Genomic DNA, 25,622 nt, shown 5'->3' with positions numbered 1-25,622 from the left:
ATCATCAACATGCTACGCCACATCATCAACATGCTACGCCACATCATCAACATGCTACTCCACATCATCAACATGCTACTCCACATCATCAACATGCTAATCCACATCATCAACATGCTACTCCACAGCATCAACATGCTACGCCACATCAACATGCTACGCCACATCATCAACATGCTACTCCACATCATCAACATGCTACGCCACATCATCAACATGCTACTCCACAGCATTAACATGCTACTCCACATCATTGACATGCTACTCCACATCATTAACATGCTACTCCACATCATCCACAGGGGGGCAACTCAATATTAGGAAGGTGTTCTTAATGTTTGCTATACTCAGTGGACATATTGGATATAATGTGTCGTGTTATACAGGAAGCATTTGAAAAAGAGATCTAGGTCTCAATATGTGTTCCCTGTTAAAATGAAGATGAAATAAATGCTACTCTCAATCAAGACGGGACCACTAACACTCAACATTAGCAGCATGTTATAGCATAGGAGCACACAGCCCCCAATTTTAATTTAATGAGAGGGACCTCAAGGAGGGCTGAGTGATCGGGGCTCGGGAAGCCACTCAATTACCAGCCACGTAACAAAGGCCAGTGAATCAATCCCACACGCTGCATGGCTGGAATGAGAAGTGACATGTTGTTAAAGGTAGAGATCCTACAGAGCTATTGTTCTGATTTATTTCTGCCTAGGATAGGCTACCTCCCAGGTTCTATTATAGGCTACCTCCCAGGTTCTCTTATAGGCTACCTCCCAGGTTCTCTTATAGGCTACCTCCCAGGTTCTATTATAGGCTACCTCCCAGGTTCTATTATAGGCTACCTCCCAGGTTCTCTTATAGGCTACCTCCCAGGTTCTCTTATAGGCTACCTCCCAGGTTCTCTTATAGGCTACCTCCCAGGTTCTCTTATAGGCTACCTCCCAGGTTATATTATAGGCCTCCTCCCAGGATCTATTATAGGCTACCTCCCAGGTTATCTTATAGGCTACCTCCCAGGTTCTATTATAGGCTACCTCCCAGGATCTATTATAGGCTACCTCCCAGGTTCTATTATAGGCTACCTCCCAGGTTCTATTATAGGCTACCTCCCAGGTTCTATTATAGGCTACCTCCCAGGTTCTATTATAGGCTACCTCCCAGGTTCTATTATAGGCTACCTCCCAGGTTATATTATTGGCTACCTCCCAGGTTATATTATTGGCTACCTCCCAGGTTATATTATTGGCTACCTCCCAGGTTCTACTATAGGCTACCTCCCAGGTTCTACTATAGGCTACCTCCCAGGTTCTATTATAGGCTACCTCCCAGGTTCTATTATAGGCTACCTCCCAGGTTCTATTATAGGCTACCTCCCAGGTTCTATTATAGGCTACCTCCCAGATTCTATTATTTCAGTAGATGCATATTATATTTCCTGTAACCCTTCATTCTGAGGTAGGGTTACTGAGGTTGTGGAAGGAGACCTAGGGAAAAGAGTTGCTCTCACCATGTTGATGCAGGACATTTGGAAGGGCTCCATGACTAAGTATTGATTGAGGGACATAGGTGGTGTTGGGCATTATGTGCATGGTGGAGGGTGGACTGTTTCCACAGTTCTTGCTGTAGGTCTATCTATGGGTGCACTAGATTACAGGACTGATATTAACTGTACTGTAGATTATAGGACTGATTTTAACTGTACTGTAGATTATAGGACTGATTTTAACTGTACTGTAGATTATAGGACTGATTTTAACTGTACTGTAGATTATAGGACTGATTTTAACTGTACTGTAGATTATAGGACTGATTTTAACTGTACTGTAGATTATAGGACTGATTTTAACTGTACTGTAGATTATAGGACTGATTTTAACTGTACTGTAGATTATAGGACTGATATTAACTGTACTGTAGATTATAGGACTGATATTAACTGTACTGTAGATTATAGGACTGATTTTAACTGTACTGTAGATTATAGGACTGATTTTAACTGTACTGTAGATTATAGGACTGATTTTAACTGTACTGTAGATTATAGGACTGATTTTAACTGTACTGTAGATTATAGGACTGATTTTAACTGTACTGTAGATTATAGGACTGATTAACTGTACTGTAGATTACAGGACTGATTTTAACTGTACTGTAGATTACAGGACTGATTTTAACTGTACTGTAGATTACAGGACTGATTTTAACTGTACTGTAGATTACAGGACTGATTTTAACTGTACTGTAGATTACAGGACTGATTTTAACTGTACTGTAGATTATAGGACTGATTTTAACTGTACTGTAGATTACAGGACTGATTTTAACTGTACTGTAGATTATAGGACTGATTTTAACTGTACTGTAGATTATAGGACTGATTTTAACTGTACTGTAGATTAGAGGAATGATGTGTGCTAAAAAGTTTCTGAAGTTACTGAACCGCAGTAGAAACACTGAGAGATGTGGCCTTCCTCTCTTTTTGCCAATAATAAAGAGCACCCCAGTGGTGTTACAGTATTGTAACTGCAGTAGCCATCGTGGTAGAGAGGAATGAATGTCAAGTTCTTTTTGAAAAACAGTATGTTTGACTGCGGGTGTGTCTTTGCAACAGGTTGCGAGGTGTGGCATCCTGTGTGTAAACAAGCAGCTCGATTGGAGAAGAAACTCAGAGTGAGTATTTATTTTTTTAAATAAATAAATTATTGAACCTTTATTTAACTAGGTAAGTCAGTTAAGAACAAATTTGTAATTACAATGACGGCCTACACCGGATGTCGCTGGGCCAATTGTGCACGGCCTTATGGGACTCCCAATCACGGCCGGTTGTGATACAGCCTGGATTCGAACCAGGGTGTCTGTAGTGACGCCTCTAGCACTGAGATGCAGTGCTGCTGCATCTCACTGTTACAACACCTTGACCTGGTCAACCATAGAGCACCACCGGTACTACACTACGATGTCCTCCTAGAAACTCCTCCAGTCTCTACTCAATCCCTCTTCTTCCTGTTGTTGTGTGTGGAAGTATTGGAGTATGACAGAGCAGAGTCGCTGTAGGGAGAGGATCTGAGGTAACGCTGGGGTGTTGTTGAACCAAGTTATCCTCTGTCAGTGTTTTGTCTCCCTTAGCTGAAGTCTGACCTCTGCAGGCTCACTCTGACACGTGTGTTTTGTGTGTGTGTGTGTGTGCGTGTGCGTGTGCGTGTGTGTGCGTGCGTGGGTGTTCCCACAGTTCAGACGTACCTCGGAGGCCTCCGTATCGCCCCCTGGATCCAGCATCGGCTCCCCGAGCCGCATCATCTGTGTGAGTAGTCTGTCGCCAAGGCATCGCCATGGTTATTTGATTACACGTACGCCTTCTGTTGGCTGCCAGCCTGTCTTGGAGGCGGAGCCCTCTTTACAGGATCTGAGCCAGCTGTCATTCACATGGGTCGACAGTCCACCATGTGCAGTTGTTTGTGGCTTCAGGTGATTCTATGTGTTTTTGGGGGGAACCACTGTTTGTTATATCCCGTGTGGTATTGTTAAAGGAGGTCGCATCATTTCTCCATTGTTGACTGTTGCTCTGTGAAGTTGACATTCCACAAGGTATACTTATGCCAGAAGAGTATGTAACATTCCACAAGGTATACTTATGCCAGCAGAGTATGTAACATTCCACAAGGTATTCTTATGCCAGCAGACTATGTAACATTCCACAAGGTATACTTATGCCAGCAGAGTATGTAACATTCCGGAAGGTATACTTATGCCAGCAGAGTATGTAACATTCCACAAGGTATACTTATGCCAGCAGAGTATGTAACATTCCACAAGGTATACTTATGCCAGCAGAGTATGTAACATTCCACAAGGTATACTTATGCCAGCAGAGTATGTAACATTCCACAAGGTATACTTATGCCAGCAGAGTATGTAACATTCCACAAGGTATACTTATGCCAGCAGAGTATGTAACATTCCACAAGGTATACTTATGCCAGCAGAGTATGTAACATTCCACAAGGTATACTTATGCCAGCAGAGTATGTAACATTCCACAAGGTATACTTATGCCAGCAGAGTATGTAACATTCCACAAGGTATACTTATGCCAGCAGAGTATGTAACATTCCACAAGGTATACTTATGCCAGCAGAGTATGTAACATTCCACAAGGTATACTTATGCCAGCAGAGTATGTAACATTCCACAAGGTATACTTATGCCAGCAGAGTATGTAACATTCCACAAGGTATACTTATGCCAGCAGAGTATGTAACATTCCACAAGGTATTCTTATGCCAGCAGAGTATGTAACATTCCACAAGGTATTCGTATGCCAGCAGAGTATGTAACATTCCAGAAGGTATACTTATGCCAGCAGAGTATGTAACATTCCACAAGGTATACTTATGCCAGCAGAGTATGTAACATTCCAGAAGGTATACTTATGCCAGCAGAGTATGTAACATTCCACAAGGTATACTTATGCCAGCAGAGTATGTAACATTCCAGAAGGTATTCTTATGCCAGCAGAGTATGTAACATTCCAGAAGGTATACTTATGCCAGCAGAGTATGTGAGCTGTAGGAGTTGAGCTGTAGGAGTTGAGCTGTAGGAGTTGAGCTGTTTCAAATTCCTGTCACAATCGTTGTTAGAAATGGACCAAGGCGCAGCGTGCGTAGAGTTCCACATGTTTATTAGATGAAACTCACAAAAAACAATCTAAGAGTAACAAAACGTGACGCAAATGCAGTGCTCACAGGCACTACACAAAAACAAGATCCCACAAAAACCCAGTGGGAAAAGGCTGCCTAAATATGATCCCCAATTAGAGACAATGATAGACAGCTGCCTCTGATTGGGAACCATACTAGGCCAACATAGAAAACAAAACACCTAGATAGGAACACACCCCCTAGTCACACCCCGACCTAACCAAAATAGAGAATAGAAAAGGCTCTCTTTTGGTCAGGGTGTGACAATTCCGCTCATCGCTCATGGTGCGGTGCTTGCACTTCACGTCCTTTCCAACCGTGACTGGAGTCTTTGACCATTTTTTGGGCCTTCCTCTGACACTGCCTAGTATATAGGTCCTGGATGGCTGGAAGCTTGGCCCGAGTGATGTACTGGGCCGTACGCACTATCCTATGTAGCGCCTTAAGGTCGGATGCCGAGCAGTTGCCATACCAGGCGGTGAAGCAACCGGTCAGGATGCTCTCGATGGTGCAGCTGTAGAACTTTTTGAGGCTCTGGGGAAATATGACAAATCTTTTCAGTCTCCTGAGGGTAGTGGGGCTTTTGCTTGTAAGCAGGAATCAGGAGAATAGAATTATGGTCAGATTTTCCAAATGGAGGACGAGGGAGAGCTTTGAATGCGTCTCTGTGTGTGAAGTAAAGGTGGTAGAAATGAGGTAAAATGGATTTAAGTCCCCAGACATCGCGCACCAGCTGTTATAGACAAATAGACACACACCCCTACCCCGCGTCTTACCAGACGAAGTAGCTGTTCTGTCTTACCGATGCAATGAAAACCCAGCCAGCTCTATATTATCCGTGTCGTCGTTCAGCCACGACTCTATGATGAAACATAAGATATTACAGTTTTTAATGTCCCGTTTGTAGGATAGTTTTGAACGGAGCTCATCCAGTTTATTATCCAGTGATTGCACATTGGCCAATAGAACGGATGGTGGAGGTGGTTTACCCACTCGCCGACGAATCCTCACAAGGCACTCCTACCTCCGCCCCCCGTATCTCTGTATTTTCTTCACGTAAATGACAGGGATTTGGGCCTGGTCTCGGGGAAGCACTATATCCTTTGCGTCGGACTCATTAAAGAAAAAATCTTCATCCAGTTCGAAGTGAGTAATCTCTGTTCTGATGTTCAGAAGATCTTTTCGGTCATAAGAGACGGTAGCAGCAACATTATGTACAAAATAAGTAACAAACGTACAACATTTTGTTGTATTAAATCATTATAGTCTATAAATGATGCATAGAGGCTATGACTTACTTAGAATTAAATAAATTAAACTACAAATGCCTTATTAGAGCCTTTGAATTAATTGTTAGAATACATTTTTAGAAACAGGAGTTTGGTCCGTCTGTGGCTTCAGGTTCATGCGATGGTGCCTGGAGAGCAGGCCAGCAGTGGAGAACATCCTGTCGGTGCTTACAGAGCCACTAGTAGATGCTAAACACCCTTTTGGCCACTCTTGCCAGGCTGGGCAGAGATGCAGAGTATTTTTATTTCTATAGGTAGGCCTAAAGGTTTTTAATAACCCAATCAAAAGGGAAAGCTCCTTGAAAATTGGAATATGCCAGGGCTATTGGGCCAAAATGAATTATGGCCTATTGTATATAGATAATAGAACAAAAATTAAGGAAACTTTTACGAGATCTGTTTTTTTAAATTTATAAATACTTTGCTACAATGACACACTTAGTTATCTACCCAGCTCGTTCCTTTCTGTTAGCAAGTTCACGTAGTAAGTACACCATCATGCTTTGGGGATACCTGTCTTTTCAGATTCCACAATGATTCTTTAGTCGTGGACACTACATCACTTCACTCCCTCTCTTGATCTTGGTCCTCATCTTTGTAAGTCACCTTGGTTTAGTACCTGTGTGTTTTATCAGTTTCTTTATGAAAATATTTAGCGAACTCCATGACAGTATCTAATTCAAGGGGTTATAGCAGTACACAAGTAGACTACAAATACATGCTGGGCCAGGCATGCCCTGAGCTTGTGAAATGAGCACTACTGGAGCGAAATTGGAATCTATGAGAAGGTCGACGCTTCAGCTTTTGGGAATCTCGCTTCGCGCTCCAGTCAAATTGGGAATGCTCTGATCCAGCTCCGCCCCTCGCTCCTCTCTGCTCAAATACTCTGTATGTCACTAAAGAGGAAAACTACCATGGTAAACAACTTGTTTAAACATTATGCTGTTGTTGAGTGTGGTTTGGACCAAAGTCCTGGGAGAGCTGTGGCCACTCTCCAGCGATCTCTCTTCCATAGGGTTTGGCTTTGTTTGTTTCTGGGATGTCTCTGCGGTCAGTGTGTGTGGGTGTGTGTTTTCTCTGTCTTACCCAGGGTGCCATCAGCAGCTTGCAGCTGACCCTGATCCGGTCTCCCCTCCGGATTTCTCTGTCTGTCAACGCAAGCTTCGTCCTCTCTGTCTGTCTGTCTGTCTTACACCTGCTTCTCCATGTTCTGTCTCGTTCTGTGTCCTCTCTACAGGCCAAAGTGGAAAACGAGGTCCTAAATTGCAAAGATCTGGCCCCACTGCCTAAGATTAAAACTATTTGTGACGTGCAGCGGCCCGATCTCATTCCCTGTGAGTCTTATCACAGATACTCCTCTGATGACAGGCTAGAACACTACAGCTATGGGGAGGTACTGAGACGCTAGTGCTACTCTAGTTGACCTCTGTGTGTGTGTGTGTGCGCGTGTGCGTGATGCCCAGTGTCCTCCTCTCTCTGTGTCCTCCTCTCTCTGTGTCCTCCTCTCCCTGTGTTCTCCTCTCTCTGTGGCCTCCTCTCTCTGTGGCCTCCTCTCTCTGTGGCCTCCTCTCTCTGTGGCCTCCTCTCTCTGTGGCCTCCTCTCTCTGTGGCCTCCTCTCTCTGTGTCCTCCTCTCTCTGTGTCCTCCTCTCCCTGTGTCCTCCTCTCCCTGTGTCCTCCTCTCCCTGTGTCCTCCTCTCTCTGTGTCCTCCTCTCTCTGTGTCCTCCTCTCCCTGTGTCCTCCTCTCCCTGTGTCCTCCTCTCCCTGTGTCCTCCTCTCTCTGTGTCCTCCTCTCTCTGTGTCCTCCTCTCCCTGTGTGCTCCTCTTTCTGTGCCCCTGTGCCTGCCGTCTCTGTGTCTCCCTGTTGCTCCATCCCCCAGCTTCCCTCTTTAGCCCCTGTTTGTGTGTGGTTGTAGCGTGGTCACAAAACCATGTTAAAACATCACTACATCCTCGTGGGCCTCCTGCTTTGGTCACAGATTTGAATTGATCAGACTTCGAGAGACACTCGCTGAACAATGTCAATTACACGCTTTATGCTTTCACGCCATGGCCTCTGTAACTAAATGTACTATTTATTGAGATTATTTTACATTGGTAAACCAAAGCCGCAAACATAATGGATTCTTCATGTTTACTGTGAGGGTTTCTATGTACTATGTAACCCTATTAAAAACGACATTGCAAAAAGGACTTTAAGTCATATTATTAATGGTTTAGTAAGCTCACGGATACCATTTGATCTATCCCATGTTTGGCTCTGAATAGCATTCTGCTAAGTCATTCTGGAGAGCATGGTGCTATTGACTGACTGATTCCACTGCTCTCTCTTCACTCCTCTCCTGTCCTCTACAGTCTCTGGGAACTCTCTCTCCAAACTCTCAGGTAATTACATTCCATGCACTACTGCACTGAATCACTTGACAGGGAGGGGATGGTTGAACGGGAATGAGTCTGGGAGGAGGTGGTGTATGTGGGATAATACTGTTGGGTCCATGTGATGACGGTAGTCGTAGAAGAGGCACAGAACTCTCAACTGACTTGATTAAATAACTATTAGATGAAAGAAGGTACACAAGTAAACAATGTGGTGTTAGCAAGGGTGCCAGACAGACAGACAGACAGACAGACAGACAGACAGACAGACAGACAGACAGACAGACAGACAGACAGACAGACAGACAGACAGACAGAGCCCTGCAGGCAGACAGACAGAACCCTGCAGGCAGACAGACAGAGCCCTGCAGGCAGACAGACAGAGCCCTGCAGGCAGACAGACAGAGCCCTGCAGGCAGACAGACAGAGCCCTGCAGGCAGACAGACAGAGCCCTGCAGGCAGACAGACAGAGCCCTGCAGGCAGACAGACAGAGCCCTGCAAACAGACAGACAGACAGAGCCCTGCAAACAGACAGATAGACTGAGCCCTGCAAACAGACAGATAGACTGAGCCCTGCAAACAGACAGACAGACAGAGCCCTGCAAACAGACAGATAGACTGAGCCCTGCAGGCAGACAGACAGACAGAGCCCTGCAGGCAGACAGACAGACAGAGCCCTACAGACAGAGCCCTACAGACAGACAGATAGACTGAGCCCTGCAGACAGAGAGACAAACACTGACCTGTGGCTGCTGTGCTTCCCAGGACGTCTATGACAGCGTGGAGCTGAGACAGAGGCGCTCCTCCAGCCCAGGCTTCAATGACTCTCCCACCTACAGCCGCCAGGGCATGTCTCCCACCATGTCCACCTCCTGCTCCCCACAGCACTGCTTCCGCCCCGGTGAGTGTCTCTCAATGGAACATGACCGCGTCACTCTGCGTTACACATACTGTAGGCAGGAGAAACTCCTCCTTGAAAAGAAAGGTTCTTGTAGATTAAATACCATCAATCATTTTGCCTTCAAATGTCAACAAGAAAACAATACTAGACCGATACTGAGTTTGATCATGTTGGAAGGCGTTGGAGTGATTTATCCCTATGCCCTGTGTGTACTTCCTATAGATGACTGGAACAACATTAGTTCCTATAGATGACTGGAACAACATTAGTTCCTATAGGTGACTGGAACAACATTAGTTCCTATAGATGACTGGAACAACATTAGTTCCTATAGGTGACTGGAACAACATTAGTTCCTATCGGTTACTGGAACAACATTAGTTCCTATAGATGACTGGAACGACATTAGTTCCTATAGATGACTGGAACAACATTAGTTCCTATCGGTTACTGGAACAACATTAGTTCCTATAGGTGACTGGAACAACATTAGTTCCTATAGATGACTGGAACAACATTAGTTCCTATAGATGACTGGAACAACATTAGTTCCTATAGATGACTGGAACAACATTAGTTCCTATAGGTGACTGGAACAACATTAGTTCCTATAGATGACTGGAACAACATTAGTTCCTATCGGTGACTGGAACAACATTAGTTCCTATCGGTGACTGGAACAACATTAGTTCCTATCGGTTACTGGAACAACATTAGTTCCTATAGATGACTGGAACAACATTAGTTCCTATCGGTTACTGGAACAACATTAGTTCCTATCGGTTACTGGAACAACATTAGTTCCACGTTAACACACTTACCATCTCCTCCAGTACTGCCAAACAGTCACACCCCTGCCTTCTCTTCTCCAGACTCCTCTTAGAGTCTGATAATACTGTAGTACCTGAAGTATATGTGGTGGTGATGGTGATGGTGATGATGGTAGTGAGGGTGATGATAGTGGTGATGATGGTAGTGATGGTGTTGATGATGGTGATAGTGATGATGGTAGTGGTGATGGTGGTGGTGATGATGGTAGTGAATGTGGTGATGATGATGATGATGATGGTTGTGAATGTGATGATGTTGATGGTAGTGATGGTATTAGTGGTGGTGGTGATGGTGTTGGTGGTGATGATGGGGGTGGTGGTGTTATTGGTGGTGATGATGATGATGATGGTAGTGAATGTGGTGATGATGATGGTGGTGGTGATGGTGTTGATGATGGTGGTGGTGATGGTGATGGTAGTGATGGTGGTAGTGGTAGTGGTGGTGGTGATGGTGGTGATGGTAGTGGTGGTGTTATTGGTGGTGGTGGTAGTGATGTTGGTGGTGGTGGTGTTATTGGTGGTGGTAGTGATGTTGGTGGTGGTGGTGGTGGTAGTGATGTTGGTGGTGATGGTGGTGGTAGTGATGGTGGTGGTAGTGATGGTAGTGGTGGTGTTATTGTTGTTGGTGGTGATGGTAGTGGTGGTGTTATTGTTGGTGGTGATGGTGGTTGTCAAGTTGACCTCTTTCTTGTGCAATTCCCCACTTGAAAAGGACAGTCCCTCCACATGAAGATTTTAACTGGATTTCACTCAATAAACAGCCATGGAATCAGTTGTTTGTCTTATATTTACCTTTCTTTGGTTGGCAGTAAACAGGTGAAAAACCTCAAAAAAGAGATGACAAATACAAGTTATTATTTGAGTTGACAGCCTAATTAAATACACAAAATTATCCACATTCACCTCAGATAAACACATTTCTGCCATTATAAAATACAAGGTTTCCACTTTTAAGCAAATGTTTCCCAAAATAGAAACCCACCATTTTTAATCAAATGAGCAGAATCAGTATATTTTTATCTAAATTTGCATTTTAGCCAAATACATTCAAAATATTTTTAGTAGTAAAAATTTACTTTTTTTTTCTAATCAGTAGTTTTAAGCAGACAAATCTTACATTTTTTAGCCAAAGATTTTTTAGACTATACATTTGTTACTGAACTAAGAACTTGGTTTACTAAGATTTCTACAAAGTTTAAATTACTTTTAACCATTTCAAACAAGTTCTTTGTCAACAATGAATTTGGCTCTTCTTACTTTTCCTTTATACCCCACAAACAACATTTGAAGTTATAAATACCACTGCAAAAGTCCTATCAAAGTTAAGAGTTAAGAGTCTGTGTTTTCCAGAGTATCATTAGCAGTGCACTGCTTAAGTCAGTCTAGCCAAACATGGCCAATATGGAGCTTACCGGCTGTCTTTCACAGTTTTGTGGAGGGCTTGGACTTGCACAGTCACCTTGATCACAAAGATGAAGTTTCCTTGGTCTTGTGGTGTTATCAATGCTCCTTTCACTGCGGTCTAAAGACAACAGCAGAGCCAGGTGCTGGCACGCCCAGATTGCCTGGAAGATTTGTTCCACCTGGTTCACCACTGATTGAAGGAGGAGGAGTTTCACCACTGAGGAGCTCCCAGGCAGTTTGTCAGCACACCTCCCACTCAATCTTCCCACGGGAACCGATGGAAAGATCGTAAATCAGCACCTACATACTGCCGGTCAGCTCCGAGTTTGATCCTCAACTGGTAGCAAGACAACCAGGCGTCGAACATCTCTGTGCAGGACTGTGGTTTGCGTAGCTTCTTTCAGGACTTTGGCCGATGGCCGGTTTAGTGCGGGTTTTGTGACAGGAAGGCAGGAGCTTTGGACCACTTTGACGTTCACGTCTCGAACAATGCCCTTAGCATCTGGATTAACGCTCACCACCCGTCCTAGCTTGAATTGGCCCCTCACTGCATTTTGGTCACACAACCAGACAATATCTCCGACAGCAACGTTGCGATATGAAGTGTGCCATTTACTTCTCAGAAATAAGTTTGGGCCGGCAAGCTGGCTCCAAGACCTCCAGAATTTGTTGACCTGGTTCTGCATCTCTCTGAGTCTCTTGTAAGGGTAGTTCGCAAAGTCAAATGTTCTGATCTCACCGCTTGGAGAGGCCCGGCCCAGGAGAAGTGTGTTGGGTGACACATACTGCACATACTTTCTTCATGGCTCTGCACCCTGGCATCTATTGGGCATTCGTTGGCAAGGTTTGCAGCAAGTTGTAGTGTTGTCTGAAGCTCGCTGTAGCTAAGGCCAGTGTTGTTGCCCAGGCTCTGCAGTGCCTTCTTGAGAATGCGAACAGCGGCTTCAGCAGCCCCATTGCGGTGAGGTGAGTCAGCAGGGTGAATTGTCCACTCCCATTTGGTACCTTTTTTAGCCGACATCTCTTCTATTGAAGTTCTATTCTGAGCATCCAGGAACTGGTACAGCTCTCTTAGGACAGGTTTGGCGCCGATGAAGTTTGTCCCCGGGTCGGACCAGATCTTTCTTGGGTGCCCTCTAATTGCAGTAAAGCGTTGGTAAGCCATCAAGAAGCTCTCTGTCGACATTGTGTTGACCAGGTCTGCATGAATTGCCCTGCTGGCCATACAGCTGAAGACGACACCCCACACTTTCATTGAGACCCGTTTCTTGATGTCATCTTTGACAAGGTACGGTCCGAAGAGGTCGACTGTAGTGAACTCGAACGGAGCTGCAGGTGTGGCTCTTTCAGCAGGTAAGTCAGCCATTACCTGTTCGCACCTTCTTCCTCTTGACTTTTTGCAGAAAAGGCAGTTATCCACTACTTTTTGGGAAATTTTTCTTCCTTGGATGACCCAGGCTTTCCTCCTCATTTTCAGCAGGGTTGCAGCCACACCTTCATGACCCTCATCGTGCGCCTCCCGTGCCAATAAAGTAGAGACCCATGCATTGAAAGGCAGAAGGGGAACTGCAGCGCCATCCTCCCTGAAGCCATGGATTCTCCCACCGCAGACTAGTAACCCAGATTCTGGCTCTCTGTACACAACCAAGCGGTCCGTAGTGGTAGTTGGGAACGTCACCCCCTCTTGAGCAGCAAGATAGATGTCTCTTATTGCCTCTTGACGTTCTGTGGCGGTGATAACTCCTTTTGTGGGAATCGCCTCCCACTTTGGGGTCTCGATGGACTTTGTTGCAAATCTAAACTTTTTGGCGGCTCTCCAGATAAAAGCAACAGTCTTGATTAGACACTTTAGGCTACTAAAGCGCCTCTCATCCACCAAGTTTAGGACAGCTGCACCAGCAGAAAATCGTCCCACAAGACTTGGAAGACTTCTTTTCGCTTGGGCTCTGGTGAGTGCTGCCACAAATGACTTCTTTTGCATATTGTTAATGCTCTCTCGAGCTGTCACAGACACATCTTTTGACGACATAATTGGCCACTCGCTCTCTGGAAGATATAGAAACTCTGGCCCTTGCTGCCACTCTGAATGGGCATCAAGTTCCTTTGGCCCAGCTCCTCGAGTGATAATGTCGGCTATGTTGAGTGGTCCAGGGATCCACCACCAGTCCTGTAGCCGTGTGCTCTCTTGGATCTCTCCAATTCTATTAGCGAAGAAAGTCTGAAATCCATAGCTTTCTCGCTGGATAGCTCCAAGAACAGTCTGACTGTCTAACAAATGGTACCACCTTTTTATCTGGATCTGGGTATGCTGTTCAAAGTACTTTTTCAGGCGGCTTGCAAAGACTGCACCGCAAAGTTCTGCTTTGACTGCATCCCCCTTCTGGTCTAGGGGTGTCAGCTTTGCTTTTGACTCCACTAGTCGAATTGTTAATTGTTTGTTGCAGTTCCACCGCAGGTAAAGGACAGCACCATAGGAGCTTTCACTGCCATCTGAAAAAGTGACAGCGACTGGTTCAGTTGTTGCCTTTGGTGGAGTAAGAGCTCTTGGGAACATTACTTTGCTTAGCTGGACGTACTCCTCAAAAAATCCAATTGCATCTTTGCGGAGCTCATCCGACAGGGGAAGGTCCCATGTGTCCTTGACCATGCTGCACTTTGATTTTGCCTCTTGGAATGCCCTTCGGACCAAGATAGCCCCTCTTTGCTTTGATGGCGTTGTCAGGCCAACTGGGTCGTACAAACCAGCAACTTGACTCAGCAGTTCACGTCTTGTCAGCGGGTCTGGTGTCTGTGCTCGTACTTCTTCTAGCAGTAAGTCTTGCCCAAGTCTCATCTTTTTCTTCCGCCTGGAGAAGTTGACCCTCACCATGACATGCAACATGTCTTCATCCACAATGTAGCCGAGACCGATCGCCTTGTTGTCTTCCTCCTTAAGCTAATTTGGCAGGACAACAATATTTGGTGATGCCTTTTCTCTTTCTCCTTTATTTTTGCCTGAGAAGACCCAAGGCTTCAGTGCAAACCCTCCTGCTTTTAGAATCAGCTCCACATTCTTTGTGATGACTTCGAGTTTTTCACGGCAGTTGTGGGATGTCAAGATGTCATCGACGTAGCTGTGCTCATGTAATACTTGGCATTCATCTGTGAGGTGGCTGAATTGAGGCAGGTTAGCCGTCTCCCTCATGGCCAGTTGTGCTATGCACCCTGCTGGCTTGTCCCCGATATTCACTCTGGTTATGGCGTATCGTTCCACCTCATCGCCCTCTGAATCCCGCCACAAGAACCGGTGTAGATGGACTTCCCTCTCCTCGAGCCACACAGAATTGTACATTTTTCTGACGTCTCCTAGAGCGGCGTAGGAGCCTTGGCGGAACTTGAGGAGGACAGCTCGAATCGGATTTAGAACGTCAGGGCCTTTCATCAGAAGGTCATTGAGACTTTGGCCTTTGTACTTCTGACTGCTGTTCCAGACAAGTCTTACCGGAGTTGTAACAGAGTGGGGGTTGGGTGCGATAAGATGACTAATATACCAGACAGGTCCATTCCAGTTGGTTAGATCCTCTTTGGTCAGCTTTCTTGCAGCCCGGCGGTCAACCATTTCGTGGACTTGAGCACCATAGGCTTTTTTCCACTGCGGTTCTTTGGCGAGCTGTCTCTCTGTTCTGAGAAAGGTTGCCTCCACTGCTTTTATGTTGTTTGGCAATGTAGATGGGTCAATGAGCCATGGATACCTTGCATGCCAGTGTGGACTATCACTGTGGTCATCAGCACCAACATAAGTCAGGCCACCCTTAACAACTTCCAGCTCCCTTTCTTCAGCCAGAGTAATTTCTTTGCCACCAAGTTGACAACTGCCGCAGCGACATCCTCCACATTTTGGGGTGCAGGGGGCGCCAATGCTATCCCATCTCCACCACTCAATAAAATCCAGAGTGGAAATAGCAGAATAAGAAGACTTGATGGTAGGTTTGGCGCAGATATGTTCTTCATACATCAATGCTGCTGTTCTCATGGATCTGGCAAAGTGCGCTCTGGACTGGTGTGCTGTAACTGTAGCCTCTTCAAACAGACCAGGGTGTGTCCCTGCAATTGTCTTTCCCAATGGCCCATCCCATAGTACAAGGTCCCCAACGGTGCGTATTTTCTGAGGGACCAGTCGCCCTTCCTTATGGCTTATCAAAAGCTGTATCTGTCTTGGTCTAACAAGTTCATTTTGGGGGACATCTGGAAAGAATTTTTGGAGTCTTTTGGCTGTCACATGTTTGTGAATCTCTGCAATGCTGTCCAAACCATAGCAGAGGAGTTGGTGGGATCTGACATTGCCTTGCTCTGTGCGGACCCGGATCTTTAGGAGGTACCGTTTTGTGGTGACTTGAACTTTCATTCCTCCCACACCATGGACAACAAGGGTTATGGCTTCACTTCTAAGGTTCAAACGATCAGCTGCATCATGAGTTATATAGTTTGTATCCGATGCCAGGTCGATCAAAGTCCCAACTTTTTGTCCTGCATTGGCCGTGACCTCTAAGAGCATCATGATGACTGGCCACTCCACTATTCCATTCTCTGCTAGAAGACTGGGTTGGTTGGACACAAGAGAGGTTCTGGCTATAGTGTTGCAAAAGGCATTGCAACACTTTTCTGCAAGTTCAGGTGAGAGACTTTTAATGAACTCTTCTTGGGCTTGGGTATAACGCTCTCTTGTGTCACCTCCCACTTTGCTGTTATTGGACCTCTGGACAACATTCCCTTTGGATGTACCAGCTCTCGGGCAGAGGTAATAGTGGTGTTCTGCAGCACGCTGTTCTATGCAGTCTGGCCTCCTGCACAGAAACTCTGATTTACAATAGTCACCTTCCTTGTGAATCTCCAGGCATCTTTTGCAGGCTCCCAGCTTCCTGACAGCATCTCTTTTCTCTGACAGCTTAAGCGTGCGAAACTTTTGGCAGAAATATAGCCTTTTCTTATGCTTGCAGTCTCCGCAGACCACACATCCTTGAGCCTGGTCGCTTAGTTGGGTGGAGGTTCTGGTTCGAGCTTGCCGAGGTTCAGATTTCGGTTTTGGTTCCTCCTCTCTCAGTTGGTCCAGCTTCTCATAGATGGCTTCTTGACCTTGAAGAAACTTGTGGAGGTAGTCAAATCGCTTGTCTTCTTCAGCTTCATCACCTTTGCCAGCTACATGAAGAAGCCATTCCTTCTTCAGGCCATCAGGAAGTTTACTCTCTATTGTCTTTGTTACAAGAGGGTTCTTTATAGCACCGGTCTTGCCAAGCTCGTTCCGATCGACCAGGGCTTTTTCTACTGATTGGATGAGCTCAACAATCCTCCTGGGCTGGTTACCTTTAACTGCTTGGAGTCTTTGGAGCTCTTCTACTATCTCAAGGGCTATAGTTGTCTTATTTCCAAAGCGGTTCTCCAAGACCCGGAAAACCTCCTCAGCAGTTGTATAAGTTGTAAGGTGAAGGTCTCGTATGGTCTTCTCATCCACACTGTCGAGAAGTTGGAACTTTTTAACCTCTCTGGATCCAGTAGGTTCTCCCTGCATCTGGAGCGCTTCCCAGTCTTTTTTCCACCGGTGAAACTCTCGGCGGATGCCAGAAAACTTTGGGAGGGCAGCAGGCTTTAATTTAATTGCTGGTGTGGCCACAGAACTGTTTGAAGTAGTACTCAATCTGCTGGTTTCTCCTCTAACGTGTGCCCCTGTAAAGTCTGCTTGTCTTATTGTGAGATTTGGCAGGATAGTTTCAAGGTCTTTGATACGACTCTGGAAATGTTGTTGCTCTGCTGGGGGGGCCCAGCACTTCCAATGTTTATGCACCTCCTTCGCAGCCTTCACAAGTTTCTCTAGTTGTCCGATCATGAAGAGATATGCATCTGGGTTTTTACTTGGGTCCACAGCTCCCACGTTTTCTGCTTGCGACTCTGCTGTTGTAATTGCTTGTGTCAGTTCATATTCCCCGAAATTGGCCCACAATGTCTTTTGTATGAGGTCCTTTAGCTCTTGCAGTTTTTTCTCACACTCATTGGCTGTTTTGACCAAGTCAGACTTCTGCTGCTCGCTCAACTCCTCTGCATCAGAGTTTTCTTCAATACATTGCCCCTCTACATCATCGTTGGCTTCCAGGACTTTGCCAGCTTCTGCAGTGAGCTTCCTAAAATTGTCTCTGAGCTCCTCTTCTGACATCATTGTATGCATTCGTAGCACATTATTGGCCAGACGGGAAAACTGACGCTTCGCTGATGTCCTTGCGGTCTTTAGCTGCTCCACCAGTAATGAATCAGCCATTTCAATCACAGCAGCAGGCGGGAACAGTCTTTACTTGTCTCTCTGGACACGTGTGGTCACTTTTCTGGTCCTTTTCCAGTCTTGAGCCACGGTTTTTCACTGTCAAGTTTTGACCTCTTTCTTGTGCAATTCCCCACTTGAAAAGGACAGTCCCTCCACATGAAGATTTTAACTGGATTTCACTCAATAAACAGCCATGGAATCAGTTGTTTGTCTTTTATTTACCTTTCTTTGGTTGGCAGTAAACAGGTGAAAAACCTCAAAAAAGAGATGACAAATACAAGTTATTATTTGAGTTGACAGCCTAATTAAATACACAAAATTATCCACATTCACCTCAGATAAACACATTTCTGCCATTATAAAATACAAGGTTTCCACTTTTAAGCAAATGTTTCCCAAAATAGAAACCCACCATTTTTAATCAAATGAGCAGAATCAGTATATTTCTATCGAAATTTGCATTTTAGCCAAATACATTCAAAATATTTTTAGTAGTAAAAATTTACTTTTTTTTTCTAATCAGTAGTTTTAAGCAGACAAATCTTACATTTTTTAGCCAAAGATTTTTTAGACTATACATTTGTTACTGAACTAAGAACTTGGTTTACTAAGATTTCTACAAAGTTTAAATTACTTTTAACCATTTCAAACAAGTTCTTTGTCAATAATGAATTTGGCTCTTCTTACTTTTCCTTTATAACCCACAAACAACATTTGAAGTTATAAATACCACTGCAAAAGTCCTATCAAAGTTAAGAGTTAAGAGTCTGTGTTTTCCAGAGTATCATTAGCAGTGCACTGCTTAAGTCAGTCTAGCCAAACATGGCCAATATGGCGCTTACCGGCTGTCTTTCACAGTTTTGTGGAGGGCTTGGACTTGCACAGTCACCTTGATCACAAAGATGAAGTTTCCTTGGTCTTGTGGTGTTATCAATGCTCCTTTCACTGCGGTCTAAAGACAACAGCAGAGCCAGGTGCTGGCACGCCCAGATTGCCTGGAAGATTTGTTCCACCTGGTTCACCACTGATTGAAGGAGGAGGAGTTTCACCACTGAGGAGCTCCCAGGCAGTTTGTCAGCGCAGTGGTGGTGATGGTAGTGGTGGTGTTATTGATGGTGGTGGTGATGGTAGTGGTGGTGTTATTGTTGGTGGTGATGGTGGTGGTGGTGATGGTGGTGGTATACTGCAGGGGATTGCTCTTCCCTCCATTCTCTCATGCTATAACATCCATCCCTCTCTCATTGTGTAATAGCAGGTCATTAACCCCAATTCATGTAACATGTAGATGACTATCATGGCAGACTTGGCAATTGCTTTGTGATTTTGTTTCCTCTGCAGTCAGGCATAGTACACCTTTAATTCTGGAAACTAAATGTCTACTGTCTCTGACTGGCTGTCTCTCTGTGAGCGTGGGCTTGACTGAGCTTTGGCTGTGGAATGGGATGGGTCTGGCTAAGGGGCGGTGCCAAGCCTTGGCTCATGCTCTGGTTTCTGTCACTGTCACTGCTCTTGGACTGACTGTCTGCAGGCACTGAGAGTGGCAGGAGCTCTCTCTCTTACAGTCAGCTTGACACCAGGTCTACCACGTCCACCACCTACCAAGCCCCCAAGCATTTCCATGTGCCAGGTAGGCCTCTGGTTTTCCTGTCCTTAACCTCCATCCTCCTCCTCCTTACCAACCTCCTCTTCCTCTTCCACCTCCTTCCCATCCTCCTCCTCCTTACCAACCTCTTCCTCCTCCCCATCCTCTTCCTCCCCATCCTCCTGCCCCTCATCCTCCTCCTCTTCCTCCTTACCAACCTCCTCCTCCCCTTCCTCTTCCTCCCCATCTTCTTCCTCCTCCCCACCCCCCTCTATTCCTTCTCCTCCCCATCCTCTTCCTCCTCCTCCCCATCTTCCTCCACATCCTCCTCTTTCTCTTCCTCCTACCCATCCTCCTTCTCCTTATCCTCCCCATCCTCTTCCTCCTCCTCCTTACCAACCTCCTCTTCCTCTTCCTCCTCCTCCCCATCCTCTTCCTCTTCCACCCCATCCTCCTGCCCCTCATCCTCCTCCTCCTCCTTACCAACCTCCTCCTCCCCTTCCTCTTCCTCCCCATCTTCTTCCTCCTCCTCCCCATCCTCCTCCTCTTCCTTCTCCTCCCCATCCTCTTCCTCCTCCTCCTCTTCCTCCCTATCCTCCTCTTCCTCCTCCCCATCCTCTTCCTCCCTATCCTCCTCTTCCTCCTCCTCATTCTCTTGTCCTCAACTGAAGTCCGACCTAAAAGGTTTTCAAAGGTCCCAATGTGGGGACATCTTACACCCTACTAACTGCATGTACTCAGCCTGCCACTGACTGGCTGTGTGTCATACCATGTCTCTCTGCATCGCTTGCCTCCTTCACAATGACACCCTCACCCCATCCATCATTGCCATTATGCAGACGTCATCACTGGTTGTGTGTCTTTGTTAACCTGCCATCATCTGTCACTAGCTCTTCCTCTTCTATTTTCTGTGCTGAGTGTCTATTGTAACCAGATGCTGTGTCCGTCGTCCCCTCCCATCTGATGTTTTGTATCATTTGCCTTTATAAACTGGGTGGTTCGAGCCCTGAATGCTGATTGGCTGACAGCCTTGGTACATCAGACCGCATACCACGGGTATGACAAAACATGCATTTTTACTGCTCTAATTACATTGGTAACCAGTTTATTATAGCAATAAGGCACCTCGGGGGTCCGCGATGTGTCGTGCCTAAGAACAGCCCTGAACCGTGGTAGATTGGCCATATGCCACAGCCCCTCGCGCCTCAATGCTTAAATGTACTGTACATGCACAGCAGCACCCATTATAACCCATCTGTTGTATTGATGGTGTCACATTAATCAGCCATTATACACTTGAGTCCAGACAGGGATGGCAGGGGATTGGCAAAAAGGGTCATTTATTTTATATATAGGATACAGTCTACAGTACAGTACACAATACAACATAATACAACACAGTACAACTGTCACGGTCGTCTATGGGTGAGAGAGAGGACCAAGGCGCAGCGTGTGCAAAATACATTCTCTTTTATTTAGAGAAGGGAAAACACGAAACGAACACTGAATACAAACTAAACAAAACAACAAACGACCGTGAAGCTAAATGACGTAAGTGCATAGACAAGCAACAAACGTTCAACATAGACAATTACCCACAAAACCCCAATGCCTATGACTGCCTTAAATATGGCTCTCAATCAGAGACAATGAACCACAGCTGCCTCTAATTGAGAACCAATCTAGGCAGCCATAGACATACAAACACCTAGACAAGACACTGACCCCTTTACCATACAAAACCCCTAGACAATACAAAAACACATACATTCCCCATGTCACACCCTGACCTATCTAAAAAAAATAAAGAAAAACAAAGAATACTAAGGCCAGGGCGTGACAACACAGTACAATAGAGTACAACACAGTACAATAGAGTACAACACATTACAACACAATACAACACAGTACAATAGAGTACAACACAATACAACACAGTACAACACAATACAACACAGTACAATAGAGTACAACACAATACAACACAACACAGTACAACACAGTACAACACAGTACAACACAGTACAACACAATACAACACAATACAACACAATACAACACAGTACAATAGAGTACAGCACATTACAAATTCTAACCAGGTTAATACATTCCTCTTCTACCCTGTACTCTCCATCCCGGTGGATCTAAAAGATTGACCTTTCCCCTCTTCTTCTTACCTTTTCACTGTTTCATCTGCTCTCTCGCTCTCATTGTGTGTCCTCAGCCACAGGGGAGCTCAACGTCTACAGGAAACCTCCCATCTATAAGAGACATGGTATATGTGTGGGGCTGCCTGCCGTAAGGCATTGTCTGTGATGTGATTTAGCTGTGATTGATGTGTTTGATGTGTGTGTCCCAACAAAACCACACAGTTGAATGTATCAACCTCTCACAACAATGCTGATCAAGCTAAAAGATCAACCACCGTCAATTGCAGCTACCTGATTGGAAGCATAACGTGTCTCAGAGGATGAGAAGCTATTGGCAATATTTAATCTTCCGTAATATCAGAATGATATACCTCAAGTATAATTCCCAACACAGTTGACTGACAAGTAACATGCTGAGCCCAATTTTTTGGCAAGTCAGTTAAGAACAAATTCTTATTTACAATGAAGGCCTAGCCCGGCCAAACCCAAACCCCGGGACAACGCTGGGCCAATTGTGCGCCGCCCAATCATGGCCAGGTGTGATACAGCCTGGAATTGAACCAGGGTCTGTAGTGACGCCTCTAGCACTGAGATGCAGTGCCTTAGACCGCTGCTCCACTCGGGAGCCCATTTTCATGGATTCACTGGGTTTATTAGTGAGACCTGTCTCGCATGATCTTATTCCTTTGCCCAATTTAAAAGCCGTGCTCGTACTGTACATCACGTGAATGTGCTGCAGGCAAGTACGACATATCAAGGTTCCTTCCTTTGGCTAATATTCTGAACAAAGTTGTATTTTCATGGCCCAGTAATGGCTTATATTTTTCACTAACTGTTTTTTTTTTTTGTGCTGTAAATCAAATATATTTTATGTTTAATGTGATGTTGTTGTAACGATGTGCGCGGAGAGTCGGGAAGCAAGTTCGGGGAGTGTTTTAATAAATAAACATAACACAAAATAAGAAACATGAACAACGCACAGACATGACACAGGAACAGAAACAATGACGCCTGGGGAAGGAACCAAAGGGAATGACATATATATATATATATATAGGAAAGGTAATCAGGGAAGTGATGGAGTCCAGGTGAGTCTGATGACTCGCAGGTGCGCGTAACGATGGTGGCAGGTGTGCTCCATAACGAGCAGCCTGGTGACCTAGAAGCCTGGTGACCTAGAAGCCTGGTGACCTAGAAGCCTGGTGACCTAGAAGCCTGGTGACCTAGAAGAAAACACGTGACAGTTGTTTTACCTCTCGACTTCAGAGATAGGTCAACTAGTTGTTTTACCTCTCGACTTCAGAGATAGGTCAACTAGTTGTTTTACCTCTCGACTTCAGAGATAGGTCAACTAGTTGTTTTACCTCTCGACTTCAGAGATAGGTCAACTAGTTGTTTTACCTCTCGACTTCAGAGATAGGTCAACTAGTTGTTTTACCTCTCGACTTCAGAGATAGGTCAACTAGTTGTTTTACCTCTAGACTTCAGAGATAGGTCAACTAGTTGTTTTACCTCTCGACTTCAGAGATAGTTCAACTAGTTGTTTTACCTCTTAACTTCAGAGATAGGTCAACTAGTTGTTTTACCTCTCGACTTCAGAGATAGGTCAACTAGTTGTTTTACCTCTAGACTTCAGAGATAGGTCAACTAGTTGTTTTACCTCTCGACTTCAGAGATAGGTCAACTAGTTGTTTTACCTCTCGACTTCAGAGATAGGTCAACTAGTTGTTTTACCTCTAGACTTCAGAGATAGGTCAACTAGTTGTTTTACCTCTAGACTTCAGAGATAGGTCAACTAGTTGTTTTACCTCTCGACTTCAGAGATAGTTCAACTAGTTGTTTTACCTCTCGACTTCAGAGATAGGTCAACTAGTTGTTTTACCTCTAGACTTCAGAGATAGTTCAACTAGTTGTTTTACCTCTCGACTTCAGAGATAGGTCAACTAGTTGTTTTACCTCTCGACTTCAGAGATAGGTCAACTAGTTGTTTTACCTCTCGACTTCAGAGATAGGTCAACTAGTTGTTTTACCTCTAGACTTCAGAGATAGGTCAACTAGTTGTTTTACCTCTCGACTTCAGAGATAGGTCAACTAGTTGTTTTACCTCTAGACTTCAGAGATAGGTCAACTAGTTGTTTTACCTCTAGACTTCAGAGATAGGTCAACTAGTTGTTTTACCTCTAGACTTCAGAGATAGGTTAACTAGTTGTTTTACCTCTCGACTTCAGAGATAGGTCAACTAGTTGTTTTACCTCTCGACTTCAGAGATAGGTCAACTAGTTGTTTTACCTCTCGACTTCAGAGATAGGTCAACTAGTTGTTTTACCTCTAGACTTCAGAGATAGACCTAATCAGTTTCCCTGTTTCATGGTTGAGTAGTTGTGCCGATCACCAGGCTGCATTGCTGACCATGAGAGTATGTCTGTGTCAGTCTCTAAGTACTGTTCACTGTCCTGTATGTTTGTGTACTTTACAGGCTTATGGTGTTTTTCTGTTAAGATACAGTAGCAACACACGTACTGCCGAGACATTCAGGGATCATATGCTTCAGCATTAACACAGCCTACAGTAATTACTTGCACATAAATCCATCACTACCAAGTTGTTGAGCCAGTCTCAACAGGTACCATCACATGTGCTCTCAGACAAAGTCTGTGTACGTGCATTGATGCAAAAGAATGTTCTTGTGACATCATATTGAGCAGCACTGTCTCTGTGTTCACTGTCTCTGTGTTCACTGTCTCTGTGTTCACTAAGACGAAACATGGTTTGAACACGTTTCCCATTCCAACACCAGAGTGAGGAGGAGAAACAGAGCAGACTGTATCTCCATTCATAATACATTCAAGTCTCTGGATACAAGCCATAGGGATGCACGCAGGCTGTCGTTGTACAGTGTGTAGACCACGCCACACACACCTAACACAATTATAATGTGTTAAGAGTGAGACACCTGCCTTAGGCCAGGGGGCTACCACTTCCACAGAACCTAATGATCCAGACTCTTTTCAATGTCCAACATGTTGAGAGCTGATTCTGAATCCATCAGGACACGCAGCCTTCCGACTTGGTGCTCCTGTCCTCCAATAGTTATTGCTACCTCATGATTTGCAATGCAATCGGCCCCCACCAGAGGCAGTGCGGAGGTAGCTAGATAGATAGAAATCACCTTCCTTCTCTTCTCCCTCTCCCTTCATCCTTCTGTACTCTCCTTGGTCAACTGTCCTCTTTGTAAGTACCTGAGTCAGTCTACCTATCTGCAGTCTATTTTTATCAGACCACTTACTTACCAGATATTATATGTGGTTATTATCAACGCTATCCATCTCCTCTTTCATCTTCTTTACCTCCCCTCTCTTCATCTTCATCTCTCTCTCCCTCTTCTCCCTCCCTCTCTCTCTCTCCCTCCCTCGCTCTCTCTCTCGCTCTCTCTCTCTCTCCCTCTTCTCCCTCCCTCCCTCCCTCCGTCTCTCTGTCTCTCTCTCTTCTCTCTCTCTCTCCCTCTTCTCCCTCCCTCCCTCCCTCCCTCCCTCCCTCCCTCCCTCCCTCCCTCCGTCTCTATGTCTCTCTCTCTCCCCACCTCTCTCTCTCTCTCTCTCTCTCTCTCTCTCTCTCCCTCGCTCTCTCTCTCGCTCTCTCTCTCTCCCTCTTCTCCCTCCCTCCCTCCCTCCCTCCCTCCCTCCCTCCCTCCCTCCCTCCGTCTCTCTGTCTCTCTCTCTCCCCACCTCTCTCTCTCTCCGTCTCTCTGTCTCTCTCTCTCCCCACCTCTCTCTCTCCGTCTCTCTCTCCCCACCTCTCTCTCTCTCTCTCTCCGTCTCTCTCTCCCCACCTCTCTCTCTCTCCGTCTCTCTCTCCCCACCTCTCTCTCTCTCCGTCTCTCTCTCCCCACCTCTCTCTCTTTCTGACAGAACCTGTGCAGATGATCTAGGTGCTGCTGTAACCCCTCCTTAATGGGAGGCAGCAGTACCAGGTCATCTGCGTACAGCAGACACTTGATTTCAGTGTTGTGTAAGGTGAGACCAGGTGCTGCAAATTCATTAATATATATGTTAAATAGTGTTGGACTTATTGAGCCCTGTTTCACTCCATGTCCCTGAGA

At 45.4% G+C, this 25,622-nt stretch overlaps 1 protein-coding gene across 1 annotated transcript in view; it reads left to right on the top strand.

Annotated features, from left to right (window-relative positions):
• LOC120056753 (actin-binding LIM protein 3-like) overlaps positions 1 to 25,622 on the top strand; it is a 112,881-nt gene that overhangs the window by 72,830 nt on the left and 14,429 nt on the right. Inside the window, exons 9-15 of the mRNA XM_039004961.1 lie at positions 2,615 to 2,673; positions 3,233 to 3,304; positions 7,227 to 7,382; positions 8,345 to 8,374; positions 9,133 to 9,268; positions 19,320 to 19,418; positions 21,598 to 21,648. Of these exons, the coding sequence (XP_038860889.1) occupies positions 2,615 to 2,673; positions 3,233 to 3,304; positions 7,227 to 7,382; positions 8,345 to 8,374; positions 9,133 to 9,268; positions 19,320 to 19,418; positions 21,598 to 21,648 (603 nt within the window). The remainder of the gene's footprint in view (positions 1 to 2,614; positions 2,674 to 3,232; positions 3,305 to 7,226; positions 7,383 to 8,344; positions 8,375 to 9,132; positions 9,269 to 19,319; positions 19,419 to 21,597; positions 21,649 to 25,622) is intronic.

This window comes from Salvelinus namaycush, chromosome 12 (assembly GCF_016432855.1).
Source record: "Salvelinus namaycush isolate Seneca chromosome 12, SaNama_1.0, whole genome shotgun sequence".
Taxonomy (NCBI): domain Eukaryota; kingdom Metazoa; phylum Chordata; class Actinopteri; order Salmoniformes; family Salmonidae; genus Salvelinus; species Salvelinus namaycush.
The sequence above is the reverse complement of the archived record's forward strand: the minus strand, read 5'-3'. Positions and strand labels throughout refer to the sequence as shown.